Source organism: Geotrypetes seraphini, chromosome 1 (assembly GCF_902459505.1).
Source record: "Geotrypetes seraphini chromosome 1, aGeoSer1.1, whole genome shotgun sequence".
Taxonomy (NCBI): domain Eukaryota; kingdom Metazoa; phylum Chordata; class Amphibia; order Gymnophiona; family Dermophiidae; genus Geotrypetes; species Geotrypetes seraphini.
In genome coordinates, this window is record NC_047084.1 from 329,511,447 (window position 1) to 329,535,607 (window position 24,161).

The 24,161-nt window shown below is 45.6% G+C and overlaps 1 protein-coding gene across 3 annotated transcripts in view; it reads right to left on the minus strand.

Moving 5' to 3' along the window:
- The window catches only part of SMARCAD1 (SWI/SNF-related, matrix-associated actin-dependent regulator of chromatin, subfamily a, containing DEAD/H box 1), a 270,689-nt gene that overhangs the window by 60,781 nt on the left and 185,747 nt on the right, over nucleotides 1-24,161 (minus strand). For all 3 annotated transcript variants that reach the window (XM_033958219.1, XM_033958199.1, XM_033958210.1), the window contains exons 12-15: nucleotides 16,260-16,359; nucleotides 15,729-15,788; nucleotides 7,872-7,947; nucleotides 1,772-1,907 (exon numbers count right to left, since the gene is read on the minus strand). In XM_033958219.1, coding sequence (XP_033814110.1) covers nucleotides 1,772-1,907; nucleotides 7,872-7,947; nucleotides 15,729-15,788; nucleotides 16,260-16,359 — 372 coding nt within the window. The remainder of the gene's footprint in view (nucleotides 1-1,771; nucleotides 1,908-7,871; nucleotides 7,948-15,728; nucleotides 15,789-16,259; nucleotides 16,360-24,161) is intronic.

Consider the following 24,161-nt stretch of genomic DNA (forward strand, 5'->3'; position numbering starts at 1 on the left):
TGTATCTAAAGAAAATTTTATTTGTATTAATGTACATTTATGTAAACTTTTTGTACCGTTATTTTAAATTGTACAGTGCTTAGAAGATTTTCTTAAGCGTTTTTATAAAATTTTAAATAAACTGTATCCATCAGAGTTTCTCTGTGAAGCAGCAGTCTGGCACCGTGGGACTGCGTCCTTTCCTCCAACACGAGACCACCAGGAAGGGATCTCAAGTAGAGAATGACAAGGTGACAAAATTCATCACCGTTCCGGTCCCCGCGGATAACCATCTTCATGTCATTCTTTAAGGAGAGAGGAAAGAATCAGAGTATAATTGGGCACAACCACTGACCCGCAAGCTTTGCTTTGAAGAATGCTGGTGTAGAAGGACCGAGGTTGAAATAGACACTAGAGAATGATATGGGACTATTTCCCGTGGTTATCCGCGGGGACGGGAACAGTGATGAATTTTGTCACCGTGTCATTCTCTAATCTCAAGGCACTGAAGCCACTGAAAAAATGAACTTGAAATGAAAAAGAAGCAGAGCAACTTCAAAAGGCTTCTGCATGGATAGCTTGCAGAAATTGTAACTGGATATGTTTGCTAGCTCTCAGGCTAAGGGGATGGAGCATGTACTCAGAAAAGTTTGTGGATTTCTGCAACTCCCAGATTGCAGGTTCTGACTTAACACCTAGTGTATGGAATCCAGAAGGGATGTAACAGAAGAGTCTTTATTACCAAGGTTTAAGAAAGCATTTAAAGCTATTTTTTTTTTCCTGAAGGCATTTGGGGATGGCTAGAGCTCATGGTGTCATTTTGTGGAAAAGCTGGCTCTGTTCTTTTTTGCTTACTTAACCTCTGTCACTGATTTGTTTGTATTGTAAATCAACTTGATAACTGTTTGATTAGTGGTATATAAAGTACTGAATACACACACATTATGGCAAATCAGGGCCCTCTTTTACTAAGGTGCGCTAATCGATTTAGCGTGCATGTTAATCTATGGATGCATTAGTGCTTAGCGCACGCTAATCGGTTAGCGCACCTTAGTAAAAGAGGGGGCAGATGTGTTTTTATATTTTTATAAGGCTGGTTTTCATTGTTTTAGGATATTATGAAGTGTAAATTTATATTTTATACTTAGATATAAACCTAGAGCAACCCCCCCCCCAAAAAAAAAATAAGACCAAGTATTCTCTTTTATAAACAATTTTCTGGCAAACGCAGAAAAAAGAGAATACTTGGTCTGCCAGATCGTTTTATTGTTAGAGTTTGTATTCTCTGTATTTGGACCTGGTGTATTTGTACTGCTGGACATCTGCGTCATCTGTGTTGCAATTGCTTCTAATAAAAATTATTTCAAAAAAATAAATAAATAAATAAACAACTTTCTGCAGAATTTCTAAAAATAAAAGTGCAATACAGTCATGATAAGAAGTAGTATGTAATTTCTGGTCTAACCAGGGGTAGCAAAACACTTTTCATGGTTGGAGGGGACAAACAAATTAATCTCTGGCCCTATTTCCAAGCTTTCTAGTTGCTGATGCTGTGTTGGGCACCATATTGATAAGGCTATGATCCATCCCATTCTGCTGCCTTTGGTATTAACTATGAAGAACTCAGATAGGGAAAAATAATCAGCATGTCAGTAGTAAAGTGTAATTTCTTATAGCCACAAGCTTAAACTAAACAATTTAGATAAGTCTAAGGAAAAGCATAATTGGTTTTTATCATGCAACCCTGCCAGATATTTAGAGAGATAAAAAGTACTTTGGATGAATTTCTTACACTGAAAGTCATAAGTTGCTGATAACGTATGGAACTCATATTCTTTAACATATGCCCTTCATCGAACACTGCACAGTTAAGTTTCAGCCGCCGAAATAAACTACGGTCATCTGAATTGCTGATTGCAGAATTGTACCTGACAGAGAAATAGAACTTTAGTGCATTATTTAGATCTTTTTGGAAAATAGTTCACTTTCTGTTAAGTCCTCTTGAACAGGTTTAGTAACAAACTGAGAGCCAGATTTTCTAAGCTCCGACACCATGGTAAAAAAAATACCGTGGTGGGAACGATTTTTGTTTTACAGGCTGATTCGCAGCACAATAGCATGCAAATTATGCTGGTGTGGAAATAACATGCAAATTACTGATGTGGAAAATCACCAGTAAAGGGGGAGGAGGAGCTGTGCTCAGAAGAAAAATCACTAGCATAGCAACTCTTCCTAGCAGCCTTTCAAAAAAAAAAAAAAAAAAAAAAGGAGCCTCTGCTCTCCCTACCTGAACTGGCAAGCAGGAAGAACAGGGGCTGCTTTTTTTTTTTTTTTTTAAATCAGCTCTGATTTATTGTTTTATTTTTCGAGTACCTTCTTTCCATATTGTGAGGTTTTTGTGCTAGAGGTTCCCAGTGTTCCTGGGACTGTTCTGACTGTGAGAAAACACAGACTCTTGGCAAAGAAGTCTGTTGCTAGCAGGCATCTCCGAGTACTTACCTAGTCAGCCTGCTTTACTAGTTTGCACTTGAACTTTGTCTTTCCGCCCCTCATAGGTTGCAAACTTAAAAAACATCATCAGCACCTTTTGTCATATCAGGCAGCATTATGGGGCAAAAAAACCTAAAGACATACTTGTTTCTTAAATATCTGGGTAATTAATTTCCATGCTTATGGACATCATACTTTAGCAATTTATTCTGTTAATTTCTAATCTATTCAATTATATACACTATTATAATCTTTTGTTAACTGAATAGAACTTCACGGTCCTGTGGTATATAAGCTGACTGTTATGTTATGTTAGTTAAGAAGACTCGGAAACCGTTCCCATGAGATTGTCTGGATCTTGAGCACAGGCTGTGTGAGTCCTGGGTTGGTCTGGAGGGCTGGCGTGGGCCTGTCTGTGTTTCTCCCTCTCACTGGTTAAACAAGTGGGTTGGTGGGTGTTGGTGTCTCAGCCCATCTTCTTATGGCTGACAGCCCTAAGAAGTGAGCAGTTGGAATCCTTGCTTGTCTGAGGCAGGAAGTCTTCTCTTCTTCATAGCTGTACTGGCAGTTTAATCAGAAAAAGCAGTTCCCAGCACAGCAAGCACATATTACTGGCCGGTTCAATGTTGCTCCTCTCCCCTCCGGAACAACACAACATGCAGACCATCTACGCCCCTCCCACCTACCATCAAGCCTACTCCAACAGCCCTTTACTTGGGAGAGAGAATTGCAGGGCATCATTACATACTAGCCCTAGTAGGGAGAGGAGGAAGGAGCCAGTTCAACATTCCTCCTCTCCCTTCCAGAGCAGCTCAACATGTGGCTCGTCTTAGTCCCTCCCACCTACCTTCAGATCTGCTTCAATGGCCCTTTAAAGGGCCGCGTAGCCGATGAGCCTGTACCACTGGCAGGCCCTTCGTGAGGACCAGGAGGAGATGCTGTTCATCCAACAAAAGGTACTCAACCATCCAACCCAACTAGGTATTGTCCTGGTTACTTGCAGGCTGCATAACCCTCCTAGGCCTCTGTACAGCAATAAGGGGCATATCAGCAGACACACATAATATATTTAAGCCATGACACGAGACACTACCAGCCATGAGCTCCTACTTGAACAAAGCACTCAAGACCACAGACCATAGCCCACATACTTACAGTCTAGAGCCACCAACATGTCAGAAAGATGTATGAGACTCCAACAGTTATCATAGGAAGGGGAAGATGCATGCCTGTCTTTATAATAAGCAAGTGACAGGAATACAATAACAATCATAAAGCAGTCTAGCTCAGTGGTTCCCAACCCTGTCCTGGAGGACCGCCAGCCAGTCAGGTTTTTGGGCTTGCCCTAATGAATATGCATGAGAGAGATTTGCATATAATGGAGGTGAAAGGCATGCAAATCTACACCATACATTTTCATTAGGGCTAGCCCAAAAAGCTGACTGGCTGGCGGTCCTCCAGGACAGGGTTGGGAACCACTGGTCACTGCTAAAAACAGCCTCACTGGTCACTGCTAAAAACATGCCTTTAGCTCAACGCTCAATCCATATGTGATAAGACACACATGTCCTGAGAGACTTGTGCATCACAGAATCATGCAGCCAGATAAAGATTCCCCCATTTTAGCGGATCTCTACCCGCCAGACTACAAGTTAATTCATTGCCCCAGATTACAGAAATTTAAGGAAATGCTAAAGACATTCTTATTCCGCGATGCCTTTGCAACCTAAATTGTCCTTTTAAGGACGACTTTAGTTTTTAGAAAAATCTTTTAGTATCATTTCCCCAACCCTATGTTTTTACCTTTAAGTGTTTTCTTTTCTTTCTAACAATTGGAGTTCCTATCCCTTCTTCCTCTTGTTCCTGTTTGGCTTTGTCCTTGAATTGTTCTTCTCCCTTGGTCTGTTTTACATTAAATTATACTTTTACTGGTATATTATTATGACATGTTTGTACTCCGCCTAGAAGTCTTGAGTAGGTGGTATATTAAATTTTAAATAAACTTGCAACTACAGAAGAAAGGAGGTGAACTTCTCATTCTACAGACTCCCCTCTCCCTCAGACTTGACGACAACAACACAGACCAAAATCTAGAATATATACTCTGCAGCATCCCTAATCACAAGAGCAGAAAGGATCTAGGTATATTATTAATCTACATACCACCAGGTAACTATGCCACAGTGGAAGAAAATGTATGCAATCTATCTTGTACATCTCAACCTCATTCCCAAACCTGGTGATACTCGGAGAAGTAAACCTTCACCTAGAAGACCATGCAGACCCCAAGGCCCACTCTTTCCACAACCTACAACTACAGCTGAACTTAATCGACCTCCCCTTACAAAAAGACCCACATAGATGGACACTGCCTGGATTTGATCATGTTCAGCTCGGATGACCCAACACATACACCCTGAAAGAATTAGGTGGGAACCGACCATCTGGTCCGAATACTACTTGCTCACCTTCCATCTGAACCTACCAACAACCTATAAGGCCAATCCAAGTGCCAAACCCCTTTAAGTAAAATGTGGCAAGATACCACCAGTGCTCTTCTGGGAATGGATCTCAGCCCAGCTAATTACCATTGAAGCAGATTTAGACAAATCCATAGTGGTATGGCAAGACCTAACTTCATCTGTCCTCAATGACATTGTACAAGAAAGATTTGTTAAGCCAAAAAAGAAAGCCAGACTCTATAGAGGCATAATAAGCAGAAGAAAGGAGGTGTTGATGCCCTTGTACAGGTCGTTTGGTGAGGTCCCACTTGGAGTATTGTGTTCAGTTTTGGAGGCTGTATATGTCCAAAAATATATGAAGACTTGAACTGGTCCAGAGGAAAATGACAAAAATGGTAGGGAGTTGTGCCAAAATAAGTATGCAAAGAGACTAGAAAACTTCAACATGTATACTCTGGAGGAGAGGAAGGACAGGGGTGATATGATACAGATATTTAAATATTTGGAAGGTATCCATATAGGACCAAATCTTTTCCAAAGAAGGAAAATTGATAAAACTAGATGACATAAATTGAGGTTAGGAAATTCTTTTTCACGGAGAGGGTGGTGGAGGGGAAAACTGTGATAGAATTCAAAAAACATGTGGGATGAACACAGAGGATCTCTAATTAGAATATGAATAGGCAAACTTTCATGGTCTGAATCTGCAAAGGAAATGGTTTGGATAGGCTGGAGTGAGCTTCAACGGCAACTCCAGTAGTTGGAACCCAAGGACATTACGAGGTATACTTCTAAGGTCTATGGCCCAGAAATAATAAAAAAAAAAAAAGTCATTTAATCATGAAATTGTAATGCATGTGATTACAGAGAAGACTGGATGGACCATTCAGGTCTTTATATGCTGCCATTTACTATGTTACTATGGTATTTGTCCAATGGAGAGGGATCTAACCATTAGTAGAGAATCAGACTGAAACCTCTTCCATTCTTAAAGCCACTAAAATATAATGTTCAAACTTCCTTGCCAGGTACTTTAGGTTGAAATGCAATAAGATGTATCTTTGCTGGATTCTCAAAACTCACCAGCAAAATCTGGCAAGTTGATACAATGGCCGTAGTTGGAGCGATTTTTCTTTTATGGGCAATTCTCAGCACACTATTTGTGTGGAGAATTGCTGGTAAAGGGCGTGGAGGAACTGTGCCTGAAGCTTGCTGTCAAGGCTGTTCTCCCTGCTCCAATCAACTGAGTTGCAGGTCTCCCTGAGTCCTGCTAGCTCAGCTGATTGAACAGCAGAAAGAAAAGTTCCCCACTCCCGCTGACACCGCCCTTTGTCTGCTGCTGCCTGGCTCCCCACACCCTATACAAGATGGGCAGGAGTGATACTCCCTCCCTCCCTGCCTTGGTCGCTGCTGCCTGGACCAACCCAGAACCTCCTCCCCCAAGCTTTGGCAGGAGGGATGCCTCCTGCCATTGGGTTCCCTTGCCCCCCCTCCCCCCGACAGCCTCCCACACCTCTAAATTGAAGTATGGCAGGAAGGATGCCCACTCCCTCCTGCCAACAGCTGCCAAGAGTCCCATGACAACCCCTGCCCCCTCCCATACCTTTAAGTCAATAGATGGTCAGAGGGATGCCCACTCCCTCCAGCCGGCAGGTCTGCCTCTTCAAAATGGCAGTCCTTCCTCTTCCAGGTGCATCCTGGGATGCACTAGGAGGGGCTAAAGGCCATGACTGGCTCTGGCACCTAAGGTCACTCCCATGATGTTTTGGGAAAAATATAAAACAAAAGTGAACAGAAGAACATTGTGAAAAAAAAAATATATATATAAGAAAACACCCTAAAATGAAGAGTCAAGAGAGCTTTGTTACATGTGTTCAGTAGAACAGGAAAAAAAAATTATGGGGGCTTGTTGTGATGGTAATGGAGCAGGTAGACTTATGTATACTCAAGAGAATGACACGGTGACAAAATGTTTTCCCGTCCCCGTGGATAACCGCAGAAAACCATCCCCATGTCATTCTTTAAGGAGAGAGGGAAAAATCAGAGTATAAATGGGTACAACCATTGACACTCAAGCCTTGCATTGAAGAATGCTGGTGTAGAAGGACTGAGGTCATGAGAGACACTAAAGAATGATACAGGATAGTTTCCCATGGTTATCCACAAGGATGGTGCCAAATTCTGTTACTGTGTCATTCTCTATGAACTTTATACTAGCTCTGAGCATTGGGGTGCTGTTCCATCTTTGTGTCATCAGATGATGCCACCCATTTTTATTTCTGACTCAGTCTTGCTTGTTGACAGATAATTAAAAAAAACCAGAACCAAAACACAAACAATGCGCCACCTCCATAAGAGAAGACAAATTAAGTGAGGCTGCTGGCTTACCAGAAATATTCAACAACACTATTATGAGGAGAAATCTAGGTTAATGCCAAGTTTAGATCGTCTGTTCCTAAGGATGGCTGGGGCTTGAATTGAGAGAGTCATAGTCTAGGTAATTGCAGCATTTAGTAGCTGGATTAGGACCAAGGACTGCAGGATCCTGGAAAGTACCCCAGTGCATAATTCCCAGAAGAGGACTATCAATACAAATTAGCTCCATTAGCACTTGTGGATGAAGGCTCATGCTATTAAATCCATGCGATGGTTCCAGCTGAGCTCAAAGGCCAAGTGGAGCAGTAGGAAACTATTGGGTCAAAAAAATTGAAGTATTTCTCAAAGGTGACATGGGAGAACAATGTTCTATTCATGACAATACTTCTGTGTTACATTAGATGTCAGTGTTGCACAGTTTATGCAGTTTATTACAGTACTATTTTTTCTTTCTCTTTTTCTACCATTGAAGATGGTGTCTGTTTCTTTTTTTATAAGATTTTACTGTAAATTGCTTTGGTTATGTACGGTATGTCAAATGATACAACAAACAAACATACTCACGTGGTTACAATAACATTGAAATCTAGAGCTTTATTAAGGATTTCATATTTGAGATGCTTGCGTTCCTCTTGGGATCCTACAGAAGGATACAGGAACAGATATATTTAGAAACTTAAATATTTTATAAAGAGATTATGTACTTACCTTGGTAAGCTCTTTTCCAGTAGATAGGTGAGACAGTAGGGTTATTTCCCCATTCTCGCATGCACTGCAGAAGGAATCCACTCCGGAATTTTCACTCTGTCTCTGTAGTACTTCACTGATCGGTTTAGTGCCCTCTACAGTCAGAACCCAAGCACTGAGACACACTCACACCTGTGAAGCAGAGGCACCTGTAATAACAGGCTAAATAACGTGTTTTGCTGAAAGGAATTAAACAGTACCATTAATTGCCAATAGAGGCTCCAAAAGAGCGCAACACAACTCTACAACAAATGGAACATATACACAAATTCTTTCCAGCCCTCAAGGGCTGAAAGGCCTCCAAGAAGCAGCAAGGAGAAACATAAACGGATGGACACTGTAAACAGGAACAGAAATGTCATGGCAGGGAGCCTAGAATGTTTCACCTGTGTACTGGAAAAGAGCTTAAGTACATAATCTCTTTCTCCAGTGCAATTCTAGACAATAGGGATGTACAAAAGCAGTCCCCCCAAATAGTTAGGATGGGCTTGCTGCACCAACCCTTAGACCGATGACCCGAAGGCCGAGCCCTGCCTTGCAGCAACATCCACTCTGTAAAATATAAACAACATGGGAAGAGAAGACCATGTTGCCACCCCGGAAAACTCCTCAGGAGGGACAGATCTAGCTTCGGACCATGAAGAAACCACACTCCTGGTAGAAAGCACCTTGACGGAAACAGAAGACAGTTTCCCCAGAAAGAATGTAGCCTGACGAAATGGCCCTAAAGATCCATCTAGAAATCGTGGCCTCAGAAGCGGGAACACCCTACTTAATCGAATGAGCCAGCACAAACAGAGGAGCAGAGAGGTGAAACTAATTAGTGACCTCTAAATAACGCAAGAAAACTCTGCTTATGCCCAGCTTCTTCAACAGGCAGTCCAGAGACGAGGAACCTGTTGGCAAAAAAGGCAGGCAAACACACTGACCGATCAACATGAAAAACCAAAATGGCTTAGAGCGTCAAAACCAACAGAGATGCAGCAGAAAGAAGGTCAAAGGGAGCCTAGATAAAGCTAGAGAGCACCAAGCTAAGGTCTGAGACAGGGATAGGGTGGATAACTAGCTGTCTGATATGACAGACCTCCGTGCAAGAATGAAACGACATCAGGATGAGCCGTCACAGAAGACCAACTGGCCCAGGATCTAATAAAGAGAGTCTGGCTACTGGGACCTGCAAAGAAGTCACCATAAGGCCAGTATCTTTCCAGAGGGAAGAAAGGTGAGAATCAGCGAGATCGGAGCTGAATATGGATCTCACCTGGTCTTGGATGCATCAGTATTGGAAGGTCTCCCACGCCGGAGCATACGCCGACCCCCCTGGGTGACTTCTGAAACTGTATAAGAGCCTCAAGAAGGGCAGAACATCACATATGCCCAAGGGTTGTGTGTTCAAGAGCCATGCCGTAATAGCTAAAGGCCCCGGAACTGGCATGGCAACTGGACCGTGTGGGAAAGGGTCCGAAGAAGTGTTCAGCCTAAAGGTTGTGACCCACACGATTGCATGAACAAGCTGAAACCACCAGCATAAAGCATCTAGAAAGAACCAAAATCCTTTGAATGACACAGCCGACCTATGGCCCAGGAGTAAAAACAAACAGGTGAAAGCTCCTGCTACCAGCACTGCACCAGCGTGTCTAGCCCTCCACTTCCAGGCTTGGATCTTCTACAGAACAAGAGAAGCACCTTCTGGAATCATGCAGTGGCCATGATATCGATGCTGAGAAACCCCCAGCGCTCCACAGTCTTCTGAAAAGCCTGTGGGAACAGGATCCACTCGCCCGGATCCAGAGACCGTTTGCTGAGGAGGTCTGCTTGCACGTTGTCCACTCACACCACATGTGCTGCTGTCAGCGCCAGGAGAAGATGTTCTTCCCAAGAAAGAAAAGACGGGCTTCCTGAGCCAGAGGAGAGCTCTTGGGCTCTCCCTGGCGATTGACCTAGGCTACTGCCACCACATAGTTAGCTGCTCAGTCCACTGGAGTTATTTATTTATTTATTTATTTATTTTTTTTTTTAATTATTTATTTATTCAATTTTCAAAAATACAATTCAAGATTTACTTGTACAGAAAGCTTTAAGTCAAGAAAATAAAACCACAACAATATTTATAAATTCAGGAATACCAATTAACTTAAATCAGCTCAAGTCCACAAAAGATCCAAAATGTAATTATAAACGGAAAAAAACAAAGAAATATTATTAAAGAAAGTAATGCAAGTCAGCTGGTAAGGACATCTTAAATATTCTATACTCCTCCATTCTTTTCCTTCTCTAGCCGAGAAAGAGAAAGGAAAGTTGTCAATTGGTAAGGCTCAAAGAAAACATATTTTTGGGAATTATATTGTATAACGCATTTACATGGATATCGCAGGAAAAAAGTTGCTCCAAGAGCTATAATTCCCGGTTTTAACATAAGAAACTCTTTTCTTCGCCGTTGTGTATCCCTGGCTAAATCTGGGAACATTTGTATTTTGAGTCCCATAAATTCTTTTGCTTTATTTTTAAAGAAAAGTCTCAAAATCCAATTCTTATCCAATGTTAAAGCTAAAGTTGCCACTAATGTTGCAGGAGTAGCCATTTCTTTATCTGATAGTTCCAATAATGCTGATACATCTATTGGTCCATGGTTATCTTCCTGTTGCTGAATTTGATTTTTCTTGGGAAGATAGTACACCTGTGTAAATGGAGGTAATGAACCCTCAGGAACTTCTAATATTTCCGTCAGGTATCGTTTTAACATCTCTCGCGGAGTAATTGTTGTAATTCGTGGAAAATTAATCAGTCTGATATTGTTGCCTCTTGAAAAATTTTCAAATGTTTCAATCTTCCTTCTTAAGTTTACATTGTCCTTAATTAAAGTCTCTTGAAGCTGTTTGGAAGATTTTAATTCATTTTTGATACTGTCTAAAGATGTATTTGAGTCAGCAATATCTTGCTTTATTAAGGTAATTTCTTTTTCTTGGTCTTTCATTTTCCCCTCCACTTGCACTTGTTGAACATTAATTGTTTTCGCCATATTTGCCACCAGGTCCCACAAGGCATCTAAAGTAACTTCTTGGGGCTTAACTATGGTAGGAATTTGTAAATGAGTAATCAAAAGTTTGTGCTCACCATTCGACCGCTCTCCTCCACTTCCCTCTGCTTGAGTAGGTCCAGTTTCAGTTGTTACAGCACTCCCGACCATATTCAGGCTCTCCTACAAAACCTGTGAGCCTGAATCGGCTTCCTCAACACAGCTCCGCGCAGCCTCTAGGGGAGAGCTCATCCCGACTTCCGGTGAGCTCTCGACCCCTGGGGAGCTGGTTGCACGGGGGTGCAGAGGAGGAGGTCTTACGTCGGGGCTCAAAGTGGTCTCAAGACTTCGGTGAGACACCTCGGTTCCGTTCCCACGGGGCGTCTCTAACTGCAGTCCCGACGTCATCATGGTGCCCTGGAATCGCCGAAACAGCGCTTCTATGTTGCCGGAGGTAGGTGTTCCGGAGCGCAGGGAGGCCCCACCGGAGCTCTTTCCCCTTCTTTTCGGCATTTTAGAATGCAAGGAAACCAAACAAGACAGCTCAGTAGAGCTCAGAAACTTCAGCTGTAGCGTCTGTTCGGCGACCTGCTTCAGCGGCTTGCATCCGCGGCCATCTTGGATCAGCCCCAGTCAGCACCATTTCTTATTTTTTTTTTTAAAGCCTCATCTGAGCCAATCATCAGGCAGATGGGCCACTTTTTCTATAAGAGCATCCAACTTCTGAACAGGGCAACAACTGCTATAAGCTCCCCAGTCCTGAAGGCTGGCATCTGCCCTAACCATGATCCAGGAGACAATGAGGAGCAGAACACCCCTGCAGAGGGAATGTGGGCGAATCCACCAGTCCATTCTTGCTCAAGTCTGTAGAGGCCATGGCAGACAAATCTGCAAGGCATCTCAGTGTGGTGCCCAGCGAGAGAGCAAGGCAGGCTGAAGAGGATGCATGGACACCGCCTTAAAAACTACATCAAGGGTGGCAACCACGAAGCCTAGAACTTGAAGATGATCCTACGCTGAAGGATCTTGCTGCTGTAGAAGCGCAGAAATCTATATACACAGCTACTGTCTGCGAGACTTGGGTAGGCAGACACAGTCCGCATCCGCAGCGAAGAGGACTCCCAAGTAGACCAAAGACTGTGCGAACTGCAGAGTCTTTCTTCTGAGGATGACAATCCAGCCCAAGTCCTCCAGCACTGTAAGCACCTGCTCCCCTGTGCGATGTCCCATGGCCAACGAGGGAGTTCTATTAACCAGTCGACTAGATAAGGGTGAACTTACAGACCCATCTTCCTCAGGTAAGCTGCCACCACCACGATCACCTTGGTGAAGGTCTGAGGCACATTAGGCAGTCCAAAGGGCAGAACCGAGAACTAGTAAAGCTGCTCCAGAACAGGAAACTGCAGAAACTTGCGGTGGGCTGGAAATATGGACATGTGTAAGCATGCCTCCGTAAGATCCAGAGAGGCCCAAAAGTCCTCTGGAGCCAATGTTAGATTGACCGACCGTCCGGTCTCCATTTGGAAGTGGGGAAGTTTAAGAGCTGCTTTCACATGCTGCAGATCCAGAATAGTCCTCCAATCTTCTGAACTGTTTTCTGGCATTCTAAAATGTACAGAGCATCTGATTGAGCCCAAGAGGTTGCGTGACACTGGTTCTATAGCTTGAATATCCAGCAAACAGTGAACAATAGCCTGGACTCTGAGCGCCTTGTCCAGTCAGCCAGCCAGAAAATCCATGAATCAAACCGACAGAGGCTGGGCAAATTCTAGCTTGTATCCAGATTAAAGAACGACCACAGGTCTGCTATAATGCACATCCAGGCAAAAACTCTGGGAGCTGGCCCCCTATCTGCAGAGGAGCTTTCGACGACCTGGCATCATTGTATTTTTATGGTCACTGTGCAGGATGGACGACGGAAGGTTGGGAACGCCTGTAGCTCGCATACCGACCTTGGGAGCTCTGGGAAAATCTCCGCGACATGGAAAGGACAAACTGTCTTAAGCATCTGGAGCCATAAAAAGTAGAACACCCAGAACCCCAGGAAGACCTGTGTCCATTATCAGGCAGGGACTTTGGGCGATGGTCCAATACCGAATCTATGAGGACCTCCATACCCGTGCCAAACAACTGCCCCTGAAAAGACAGCCTTGCTAAAGTCACCTTGGAAGTGAAAACACCAGCCCACTGCCTGACCCAGAGCAGTCGGCGGGCCAAAAGGGAGTGGCAGCGGCAATGGGGGCCGGGAGACTGGTGTGTGGAAGGAGCATGAGCGTTGCTGATGACCTCCGTCCGGCACGGTTTAGCTGGTGGCATGTTCGTGCATCGCAAATGGCCGAGAGGAGCCTCGCGCATGAGCGGACGAAATGCTCATGGCAGGTTTTTTAGGGGAGCTGCTCCCTGGTCTCCGCTACAGTAGCAGCTCTTTGCTCAACCTGTGGCTGTGACATTAAATCACTCAACTCGGAAGCGGCTGGTACAGAGAAGCAGGCACCAAACCCGGCTCCAGGACTCGCCCAGTTCTCGCCAGCCCAGGTACCGTACGCTACATCTGCACCGGGGAAAGATAAGGTGCAGCTCCTGCTGGGTAAAGCTGCTGGCAGCAGTTCACTGGTGCCTAGCACCACCCCCCCCCTCCCCGCAGCGCTGCCAACATTAACCCCTTGCTTCCATCACACGGCACATCTTTTGCATGCTTGAGACAGATCGGTTGCATCTCCTCCCCTTTCCACCTTTATTGATCTATGCGAATATGGTGGCATTGGATCAATAGTAGTTCTCCTAGTAAGACTTACTGGCCCCAGGACTGATATCAGTAAGAGTAAACGCTGGGATGACTGATTAGATGCCCCCCAATTCTGATCTTTGAGAGGGAATACATTCATTCATTTTTTTTTTCGACTGGTTGCTGAGATAGACTTGTAGTCTAAAAAAAATGAAAAAACGTGTTTTTTACTCTGCTGTGATTGTTGGATGGAAGAGTGGCATATATCCCACAGGATTCCCCTAGAGACTAGGATTTCCCCCCTTCCTTGGGTGCAGCGGAGATGATCTGTTTATTTGTCGCCCAGCCCCTCTGTCAAATTTAAGAACCCATTGTGGCCCACGAGTCAAAATGTTTGCCCACCCCAGGGCTAACAGGTACCCAAAAAAGGGATCGTCCTGTCAGCTACAGATCGAAGTCTGTGAATTCTCAAGCAGGTACAGCTCCAAATTCACTTCTAACGTGGAAATACCTGCAAAATTTAAAATAATAAAATGAGGAGAGCAGAACACACACAAATGCAGACATGCGTGCAGAAGGAAAGACTGGAGAGGGTGCTAAATCAATCAGTGAAGTACAGAGGCAGAGTGAAAAATCCAGAGTGGATTCCTTCTGCAGTTCAAGCGATTATGGGAAAATAATCCTATTTAGAATGTCTCGCCTATTGCACTGGAAATATAAAATATGAGTACAACAGAGTTGAGTATAAAGTTAAATCCATACAATACTTGCTCCAGTTTATACAGAGTATATCTTTCCATATTATCATCACAACAACTAAATGTGTTTAAAGTAGAGAATGACACGGTGGCAGTTACCCGCCGAAACAGTGGGGTGGGGGGGGGGGAAGTGCTCACTGCGGGCATGGGGACAAGGCCATCCATTGCCCTGTGGAGTGGTGAAAGGCCTTGTCCACGCAGTTAAGGTAAGCCTGACTGCCTGCAGTCACGTGTGTGTGGGCAGAAGCTTCTTCTCTGACGCAACCGGAAGTTGCATCAGAGAAGAAGCTTCTGCCCACACACACGCGACTGTAGGCACAGGCAGGCTTCGCCGGCTTCAGTAAGTTTCTTTACTAAAGCGCTACGAAGGTTAGGGGGAGGGAGGGATGGAGATAGATTTGGCCGTAGGTAGGTAGGTAGGGAGGGGGCAGCGCGCGAGCGGTGACCGCGTGCCTTCCCTCCCTTAAGTTTCTTTACTAACGTGCCGCGAAGGTAAGGGGGAAGGAGGGAGATTCTCAGGCCGCTGAAGGGCAGTGAGGTGGCGAGAGGGAAGGGTGGATGCTGCAGGGACGGGGCGGTGAAGGGGATGGTGGTCCAGTGATGGGGCAGTGATGGGGACATCTGTGTCCTTATGGGGATGTTTGTGTCCTTATGGGGTTCTGATTTAGAGTAATTACTGGAGTTTAACTGACCCTTTCCTGAGTGTATTTATATTAGACAGATTTTTTCCCCCCCATGTCATTCTCTATGAAAAACTTCTGGTAATCTAGGTAAGTGTGTTAGATGAATGTTCTCTCACTCACAGAGTATACAGTATACTGCTAACTTATAATTCAATATCAGCATGTTACAGAAGGTGATCAAAGGGGAAGACAAATACAAAGTAAATGAGTATAGGACACAGAGTTTTGCTGCTTATTGGTTTTAATTGAGTTCAGAGACTTTTAGCAGCAATTAGAGAGCAGGAGCTGGGAATTATTATTACACGTTATATCATTCCAAAGCTGTGTAGCTAGAGGAAGATGAGTATGGTGCAAGAATGCTTTGTCATGTTTATCTGTCCATTAGTCATACAGGTTCTGAAACATTTTTCACATGTGACTAAAAAGCAACTCCTATAATTCCATATCTTTCTTCTTATGTCTATTGCTTATTGAAATATAAATACATCTTACCATAGTACTGAAGAATGCGTAGCTCAGGACACCACCGATTTAGCTCTCTTAACCAGTTATCTGTAAATTAGAGAGGGAAATGAAACAGAAAATGAAAATTGTTTCTTCAAAGTCATCAACTTAATCAAAAGAAAATTATTTCAGCTACCTAGGTGACCTGAAAATATCCTGTTGGGGTTCAGTTTTTCTTCATTTTTTTGGTTAGGTCTCTGAGAGCAAACTGATGTACATGAAAAAGGCAAAACCCCATACCACATGCCTGGTTAATTAACTTAGAAATTTCTAGTGAGTGATTAAAACACCTCTTCTTTATCTTCCACAAGTATCTTTGACAGTTTCTCTTATCAACTTAATATCTGTCACCTAACCAGTGAAAAATATTTTTTGCTGGAGGCTCTCTTGTTTTAATATATGGAGTTTTTGACATTTTAAAGGTACTTCTGGAAAACTAAACTGTGCAAATGTTTTCCTTCTACCAGTAAGTTTATTTCAGGATGCTTACAATGAAAACTATCAAAAGCTTGGTGTTACCTAAAGTTGAAGCTGGTACAACTATCAGATGCGGACCTTTATCACCCTCTTCATACAAATATGCTAGAAATGCAATGGCTTGGACAGTTTTTCCCAAACCCTAAAATAAAACAGAAGAAAAATTATTACAGCATATCAATACAAGGAAATGTGGAATAAAATTTAGAACAAGTTGTCATTAAAGGGTAACTTGTGGCTGGGACCACATGCTTCAAACTATTAGCAATATCCAAATACCGAACATATGAAATATCTGTTATCACATTTCCAACAAAAGAATTGAGTAGCTTAACCATGGCTACTCTGGTTTTTGATTTTTCACTACATTAAGATTTTTAAACGTTCATATGTTTATTTTATTGAACAAATTTCACTGTAACAACCAAATAGAAAATCTTAACAAATCAATTTTCAGTCAGTCAACAATAAGGGCCATATTATCTTTGCTCCATTCAATGATACAGTTATTACAATTGTATATTATATTTAACCCCTTTTTTTCTCTTTCCCACCAGACTAGAGTATCCATCTAATCATCATTTTCAGTGGTTTCTAGGCAGGCGTGTTGGCTTTGTTCAACCCTTGGGGATAATCATTCCAGACTTCAATCTAAATAATCTTGACTTCCGAAAAGTGAACATGTTAAGTAATAGTACCCTTACTTTTTCTCCATTTGCTGACTCTGGCATGAAATATATGGGGGACTGCTGTGGTAAAGTGTCTCAGTAGAGTAGAAGAGCCTGTGTAGGCAGGTGGGTGGATGGAGTTGAGGTTATATGAACTTTATGCCATCCGGTGATGCATGTCATATGTGAGTGGTAAGACAGGTATATTAATGTCTATAGGAAGCATCTAATTCGGTATTTATGGGTATGGAGAAGTAGTCTAATTTATTTGTCATTCTGGGCAATTAACTTAGCCCTCCACTGTCTCATGTACAAATAGAATGTAAACCTTCTAGGGACAGAAAAATAAACCTACTGTTCCTGACCCTAATTTGACTTGATTTACTACTGAAAAGACATACACTAAATAAAGATCTGGGTGGGGAAATGAGGGGCATATAGCACAGTTACTTACCGTAACAGGTGTTATCCAGGGACAGCAGGCAGATATTCTTAACACATGGGTGACGTCACCGACGGAGCCCTCGGTACGGACCTTTTTAACTAGAAGTTTCTAGTTGGCCGCACCGCGCGTGCGCGAGTGCCTTCCCGCCCGACGGAGGAGTGCGTGGTCCCCAGTTAGGATAAGCCAGCTAAGAAGCCAACCCGGGGAGGTGGGTGGGACGTAAGAATATCTGCCTGCTGTCCCTGGATAACACCTGTTACGGTAAGTAACTGTGCTTTATCCCAGGACAAGCAGGCAGCATATTCTTAACACATGGGTGACCTCCAAGCTAACAAAGAGGGAGGGGGGATGGTTGGCCATCATGAAAATAAATTCTGTAACACCGATTGGCCGAAGTGACCATCCCGTCTGGAAAAGGCATCCAGACAGTAGTGAGTAGTGAACGTGTGAACTGAGGACCAAGTGGCAGCCTTGCAGATTTCCTCGATGGGCGTGGAACGGAGGAAAGCTACAGAAGCAGCCATAGCTCGGACTCTGTGGGCCGTGACAGCACCTTCCAGTGAGAGACCGGCCCGAGCATAGCAGAATGCAATACAGGCAGCAAGCCAATTTGAAAGTGTCCGTTTGGAGACAGGACGACCCAAACGGTTGGGATCGAAAGACAAAAATAGCTGAGGGGATGTACGGTGAGCTCTGGTACGATCAAGGTAGTAAGCAAGGGCACGCTTACAGTCCAGCGTGTGCAACGCCTGTTCTCCAGGGTGCGAGTGAGGCTTAGGGAAGAAGACGGGCAGCACAATGGACTGGTTAAGGTGAAAAGCCGAGACCACCTTGGGAAGGAATTTAGGGTGGGTACGCAGAACAACCTTGTCATGGTGAAAAACAGTGAACGGTGGGTCGGCAACCAGTGCATGCAGTTCGCTAACCCTCCTGGCAGAGGTGATGGCAATTAGGAAAAGCACCTTCCAGGTAAGGAGCCTGAGCGAAGTTGTGGCAAGAGGCTCAAATGGAGGTTTCATGAGTGCTGAGAGAACCACATTCAGGTCCCAGACGACAGGAGGAGGCTTGAGAGGCGGTTTGATATTGAAGAGCCCTCTCATAAATCTGGAAACCAGAGGATGAGCCGTGAGGGGTTTTCCGAGAATAGGCTCATGAAACGCAGTGATGGCACTGAGGTGGACTCTGATGGAGGTAGTTTTGAGGCCAGCATTGGACAGCGAGAGCAAATATTCCAATACAGTTTCCACCGCTAAGGAGGTGGGTTCCTGATGATGCCGGAGACACCACGAGGAGAATCTGGTCCACTTCTGATGGTAACATTGGAGGGTGGCCGGTTTCCTGGAGGCGTCCAATATGAGGCGGACCGGTTGAGATAGATTCTCTGGAGAGGTCAGCCCGAGAGAAACCAAGCTGTCAGGTGGAGCGAAGACAGATTGGGATGCAGTAGAGACTGATGCCGCTGCGTAAGTAGAGTAGGAAACACAGGAAGAGGAATGGGCTCCCTGGAGCTGAGTTGGAGCAGGAGGGAGTACCAGTGTTGGCGAGGCCACCGAGGAGCGATGAGAATCATGGTGGCGTTGTCCTTGCGGAGTTTGGACAAGGTCCGCAACATCAGAGGAAGTGGAGGGAATGCATACAGGAACCGATCCCTCCAATCGAGCAGGAATGCATCCGGGGCCAGACGGTGAGGGGAGAAGAGTCTGGAACAGAAGAGGGGCAGTTGATGATTGTGAGGTGCTGCAAAGAGGTCCACCTGCGGAGTGCCCCATCGAGCAAAGATGGAGAGCAGAGTCGGAGGGTCCAACGTCCACTCGTGAGGTTGAAGAATGCGGCTGAGATTGTCGGCCAGGGAGTTCTGTTTGCCCTGGATATAGACCGCCCTGAGAAAGAGATTGCGGTCCGTGGCCCAGGTCCAGATGCGTAGAGCCTCCAAACAAAGGGGGCGAGATCCGGTGCCGCCTTGCTTGTTTATGTAATACATGGCGACTTGATTGTCTGTGCACAGGAGGAGGACTTGAGGGCAGAGGAGATGTTGGAAAGCCTTGAGGGCGTAGAACATGGCTCTGAGTTCCAGGAAATTGATGTGATGACGACGCTCCTGTGGGGTCCACAGTCCCTGGGTGCGTAGATCTCCTAGGTGAGCTCCCCACGCATAGGGGGACGCATCCGTGGTGATGATCATAGAGTGAGGGGGTAGATGAAAAAGTAGACCCCTGGAAAGATTTGAGGAGTTCAACCACCATTGGAGAGATTGCTGAAGAGATGATGTCACAGAGATGGGATGAGAAAGAAGATCCGTAGTCTGTGACCATTGGTTGGCGAGAGTCCACTGAGGCGTGCGAAGGTGGAGACGTGCCAGAGGAAGGACATGCACCGTCGAGGCCATGTGACCCAGGAGGACCATCATCTGTCGGGCAGGAATGGAGGGATGCATGAGCACCTGACGGCAGAGGTGGAGCAGGGTCTGCTGACGATCGGAGGGGAGAAAAGCCCTCATTAGTGTGGTGTCCAGAACGGCTCCAATGAATTGAAGTCGCTGGGTGGGAAGCAGATGCGACTTGGGGTAGTTGATCTCGAACCCCAGGAGATGGAGGAGAGAGATGGTGTGATGAGTAGCCTGTAGCACAAGTTGAGACGAAGGTGCTTTCACCAACCAATCGTCCAAGTAGGGGAACACCTGGAGGTTGTGAGACCTGAGGAAGGCCGCTACCACTATGAGGCACTTGGTGAAGACCCTGGGTGAGGAAGCGAGGCCGAACGGTAGCACCTTGTACTGATAGTGGTGGTGCAGCACCTGGAACCGCAGGTAGCGGCGAGAATTCTGATTGATGGAGATGTGAGTGTAGGCCTCTTTGAGGTCCAGGGAACATAGCCAGTCGTGTTGAGAAAGAAGAGGGTAGAGCGTGGCAAGGGAGAGCATTCTGAACTTCTCCTTGACCAGACACTTGTTGAGGTCCCTGAGATCGAGAATGGGACGGAGGTCTCCCATCTTTTTGGGTACCAGGAAGTAGCGGGAGTAGAATCCCTGACCCCTTTGATCTGGAGGTACTTCTTCGATGGCATTGAGAAGGAGGAGGGATTGAACCTCCCTCAGGAGGAGGGGGGTTTGAGATGAGTGTGAAGCAGACTCTACGGGAGGGTTGTCTGATGGAAGAGTCTGGAAGTTGAGAGAGTAGCCGTGGCGGATGATGTTGAGGACCCACTGGTCCGATGTGATGACCTCCCAACGGCTGGAGAATATGGTGAGACGACCTCCGATTGGTTGTGGAAGAGGTAGCGAGGGTGGATGACTGGCTATGCCCTGGAGAGAAGAGTCAAAAGGGCTGGGATTGCTTAGCAGGCTGGAGAGGCTTGGAGGGTTGAGTGGCCTGAGAACGAGCCTGAGTATGGTGCTGTTGTTGACGGGGCCGCCGAGGTTGTTGAGGAGGCGGATTGAGTGGCCTGGCTGAGAACCTGCGCTGATAAGACGACTGAGGTCGATAAGGACGGGCAGGCGGAGCCTTCTTCTTTGGTTTTATCAGGGTGTCCCACCTGGTTTCATGGGCGGAGAGTTTCTGGGTGGTGGAATCCAGTGACTCTCCGAAAAGTTCATCCCCGAGACAGGGGGCGTTGGCTAGACGATCCTGGTGGTTGATGTCCAGGTCGGAGACTCTCAGCCAGGCCAGGCGGCGCATGGCCATGGCAGAGGCACGGGAGGTGAGCTCGAATGAGTCGTATATCGAGCGGACCATAAACTTGCGCAATTGAAGAAGGCCAGAGATGTGCTGTTGGAACAGTGGAACCTTGCGCTCCGGGAGGTATTTCTGAAGGGCGGACAGCTGCTGAACCAAATGTTTCATGTAAAATGAAAAATGGAACGAATAATTATTTGCCCTGTTGGCCAGCATGGCATTCTGGTAGAGCCTCTTGCCAAACTTGTCCATGGTCTTACCCTCTCTGCCAGGAGGGGTAGAGGCATAGACACTGGAGCCCTGAGTCTTTTTTAAGGTGGATTCGACAAGAAGGGACTCATGGGGCAATTGAGACTTGTTGAATCCTGGAATAGGTATTACTCGATAGAGATTGTCCAGTTTACGGGGGGCCCCCGGTACCGTAAGGGGGTTCTCCCAATTTTTGTAAAAAGTCTCCCGTAGGATGTCATGTACGGGGAGCTTGAGGAACTCCTTAGGAGGTTGTTCAAAATCTAAAGCCTCCAGGAAGGCTTGAGATTTTTTAGAGTCCGATTCCAGAGGAAGGGACAAGGCTGCAGACATCTCCCTGAGGAATTTCGAAAAGGACTGCTCCGGTTTGGAGGTGGCATCGGGTGCCGACGGGTCCTCATCAGATGAGGAGGGATCCTCCTCGGTACCGAGAGGGGATTCCTCCCATAAGTCAGGGTCTCGGACCTCTGGTGCATGTCGAGACACCGGGGTGGAAGGTGCGGTATGGCGGGTCTTGGATAAAGATTTCCCAGAGCGCACCGAAACGGTACCAGGAGAGGAAGACCGGCGTCGATCCCGGTCCCGGGAAGAATGACGCACTGCTTGGTGCCGAGGAGGATCCGATGTGGTATGGGAGTGAACCACTGGATGGGTATGAAGCTGCTCAGCCGAAAGAATCGGCATGGAGGTGTTGATAGGTACCGAAGGGGTGGATACCGGGGGTTCGGTACGGGGCTCGGGCCGGTCTGGTACCGGAAGGAGCGGTGCCAGGATAGTGGGCAACAGGTGCTCGAGTTGTTGCTGTAACTGTTCCTGGAGTTGAACTTTTAAGATGGCCGAGATACGGTCATCTAGGGGTGGCATCGGAACCGCTTTCTTTTTCTTCGGTTCCTTAGATGCCGCTCCACGCACCGGCGATGAGGAGGCCGATGACGAGGCACTCACCGAGATCGGGGCGGAGCGCTTGCGGGACCGGTGCGATGCCGGTAAGGTCGGCGTCGCCACCGTAGTTGGAGGGCGCTCGAGGGAAGAGGAAGGCTTCTTAGCCGGCTTACCTGGCGCCAGAGACGCCGATGTGGGGTCGGGCGGTGTCGAAGTAGACGGTGCCGATTTCTGTGGTACCGCTGTCGATGTCGAGGAGTCCATCGCCGACCCGGAGCCGAAGAGAAGAGTTTGTTGAATTCTTCGGTTTTTAAGGGTTCTCTTTTGAAGAGTGGCACAGCGGGTGCAGGAGTCCGCCCGATGCTCCGGACCCAAACACTGTAAACACCAATTGTGTGGGTCAGTGATGGAGATCGGGCGTGCACACCGCTGGCACTTTTTAAAACCGACCTGCGGGGGCATGAAGGGGAAAACGGCCTCCGCAAAATCGAACCCCGAGGCCTGTATAATGGCAACAGGCCCCGCCGGGGCAAAATCGAAAAAAAGTCGAAAAAAAAAAAGCAAGTTTTTTTTTTTTTTTTTACAAAGCAAAAGAAAAAGATACCCGAAGGCAAAAGAAGAAAAATTAGGAAAAAAGCGCGAGCGGGAAGGCAAAAAAGTGGTTTCAACGGCCGTTGAAAAAACACACGCGTCTTCTTCGCTCCGCAGAAACGAAGAAACTGGGGACCACGCACTCCTCCGTCGGGCGGGAAGGCACTCGCGCACGCGCGGTGCGGCCAACTAGAAACTTCTAGTTAAAAAGGTCCGTACCGAGGGCTCCGTCGGTGACGTCACCCATGTGTTAAGAATATGCTGCCTGCTTGTCCTGGGATAAAGGGCTTTACCTCCCTCTTCTACTATCTTCAATACTGTCTCCCTCAATACTCACTCCCTCGGTACATACCCTTCCTTGCCACCCTATTCGTACTTTCCCCTCACTATCCTCTCTTGAACATTCCTGTCTTTCACTTCCTCTCTTCTCCTAGCTCTTGCCCCCTTTGTACTCCCCTTACCTTCATCAGCCACCAGTGAGCTCTTTCACCACTGTCATGGTTCTCATGTATTTTTTTTTCCCAAGGAAAGTTGGGCTTCTGCTGGCCTGCTCCTCCACCATATCACAACTGCAGATCTTCTGAATTGCTTCTGTCAGTGGGAACTAGATTTTTGCCAGCCGCTTCTACTGGATGGAAGTTGGATTCCCAGCGGCCATCTGCTCCAGTCTTCACTGTGGTGTCAGCTCTACTCTTTTTTTTTAGGTGCTGGAGCTTGATTTCCCTACCCCCCTACTGCTTTTTTCTACTTGGTTCCTGCTGGCAATTGCCATTTATCTCTATGCATACAGACAGATAGATAGATGGACAAATTACCTTTTTCTGATAATCTTAAACAAAGAATGCCTTAAACAAGTCACCTTCTCCCTTCCTATAAAAACACAACCAAGCATACCAAGGCCATGAATTATATTGGATTTTACACTGTTTTTGTTTGTTCTGTGAAGTATTTTTGACATTTGCTTATTGAGTCTATTTTATGTTAATGTGGTTAAAGAATGTAGATATAAAGAGTTTCAGCTTGAGCACAAGTCAGTAATGTTATCTATACATCTTTTCTGATATGACATCACACATTATTTATGGATCTATTGACTAAGCTGTGCTGTTTATTCAATGTGGCATAGTACAGCACTATGTTAACTGTTAAAGGTGTACTAATTACTCCATTAAACATTTAATGTGGAAACTTGTACAGTATTAAGAGACGTGATATAAAATGTATGATAGATACCTGAAGGTGCAGTCTGTGCCTATGATGGAACCACTAATCATTTATATTTTTAAAACAATATGTGAAACACAGAACACTACAGTTGGCTGTGGGTTAGCAATGGCTAGATTCCAGAAATCCAAAGAAAAATGTATTTTATTGCCAAGCACATACCAAAAAAATGAAACAAAATGAACTCTTCTCCCACATGTCATAGTACCTCTGC